Source organism: Frankliniella occidentalis, unplaced genomic scaffold, assembly GCF_000697945.3.
Source record: "Frankliniella occidentalis isolate FOCC.00 unplaced genomic scaffold, Focc_3.1 Scaffold226, whole genome shotgun sequence".
Taxonomy (NCBI): Eukaryota; Metazoa; Arthropoda; class Insecta; order Thysanoptera; family Thripidae; genus Frankliniella; species Frankliniella occidentalis.
In genome coordinates, this window is record NW_026267352.1 from 91,102 (window position 1) to 92,335 (window position 1,234).

At 38.1% G+C, this 1,234-nt stretch overlaps 2 protein-coding genes across 3 annotated transcripts in view; both read left to right on the plus strand.

Moving 5' to 3' along the window:
- LOC127750652 (MKRN2 opposite strand protein-like) overlaps window positions 1-1,234 on the plus strand; it is a 13,720-nt gene that overhangs the window by 2,985 nt on the left and 9,501 nt on the right. The gene's annotated exons all lie outside the window — the stretch shown is intronic.
- LOC127750653 (MKRN2 opposite strand protein-like) lies at window positions 7-1,228 on the plus strand. The gene is given in 5 exon segments (XM_052272856.1): window positions 7-93; window positions 96-160; window positions 479-556; window positions 632-838; window positions 928-1,228. Coding segments are annotated over 5 exon segments (675 nt in total). The 5' UTR covers window positions 7-24; the 3' UTR covers window positions 1,184-1,228.

Consider the following 1,234-nt stretch of genomic DNA (forward strand, 5'->3'; position numbering starts at 1 on the left):
TTGAGAGGAGTTTGGTAAAAAAAAATGGACACTGATCCAGGCATTCTGTGCTTTCAACACTGTGGACCTGTCAATATATTTTGTTTTGAACTACCCCTCTTCAATGTCCAGTGTGTGGAGCTCCTCTTGCCACTGTCAATTTCCGGTTGCTCCCTTTTCGGTAAATAAAAATATGCTAGTTGTTAAAATAGGCTAGTCGTTAAAATAGGCTAGTTGTTAAAATGGGCTAGTTTTTATGACAAAGGTGAGAAGTGAAAACACCAGAGACCCTTTAGAAAGTCAAACACTTTTTTTGGTACCTATTTTCATGCTATGCAAGCAATCTTTGCCTTTTACTTCACCAAAACAAATAGTGATTCTAGGGGTTTCTTGTTCTTCCATTGCTCTGTTGCTAATTAAATTCCGATCAAACATTTATTCTGATATCCCAATTCTTCCTTAAATTAGTCTTAAATTTCTTTAAAATCTTTTTTTGCAGTGTTCCTTATCCTTTTGTACGAGCAACACAGCACCCATGCTCTATTGTCATAAAGCCCACAACAGGGGACTTTCTCAAGTAAGTTGAAATCTTAATCACCGAAGTCTTAGTTGCCTGTTATCTCGTGGTACTAATCACTTTTATAATTTCCAGTGACTATTTCAATTCAAAAGATCTGCACATAGGTGTAACTGATTCCAAAGGGATGGTTGTGGAGTTTGACCGTGGTGGTCTTCAGTGTGCAGATGCTCAACTTTGGAAACAATGTTTAGTCTTGGACGGAGCAGCAGGCCCATGGAGTGATCACTGGGATGGTACTTTATCAAATGTAGCACAACAAGATTGTTGGACATCTGAGAGGTGCGATAGAGGATTTTATGTTTGAGGGTATTACATATGTGATGTGGCTTTGTTTTCTATCTATTAACATTTGCTTCCTTTTTATCTAGGTACAATGAAGCTGATTTCAACTGTTACACATTTGTATTGTCATTTTTGCGCAGCCTTAGATATGGCCGCCTCAGTGAAGCGGCTGACAACCGCACTGAGTTCTGTGAAAAATTCATTATTCCACGTACAACAGCAGCTGGAAAGTACATTTCCCTGTTCAGAAAGTTAAGACAAAGTCAAAACCAATGTTATGTTTATAAAATGCAGCAATCCACTTTGGGAGCAGGCTCTCCTGTTGCTATCACTGCCAGATGACTGCACTTCTCTAAATGTTATTATAATTTCATTATTTTAAATGCATAGCAT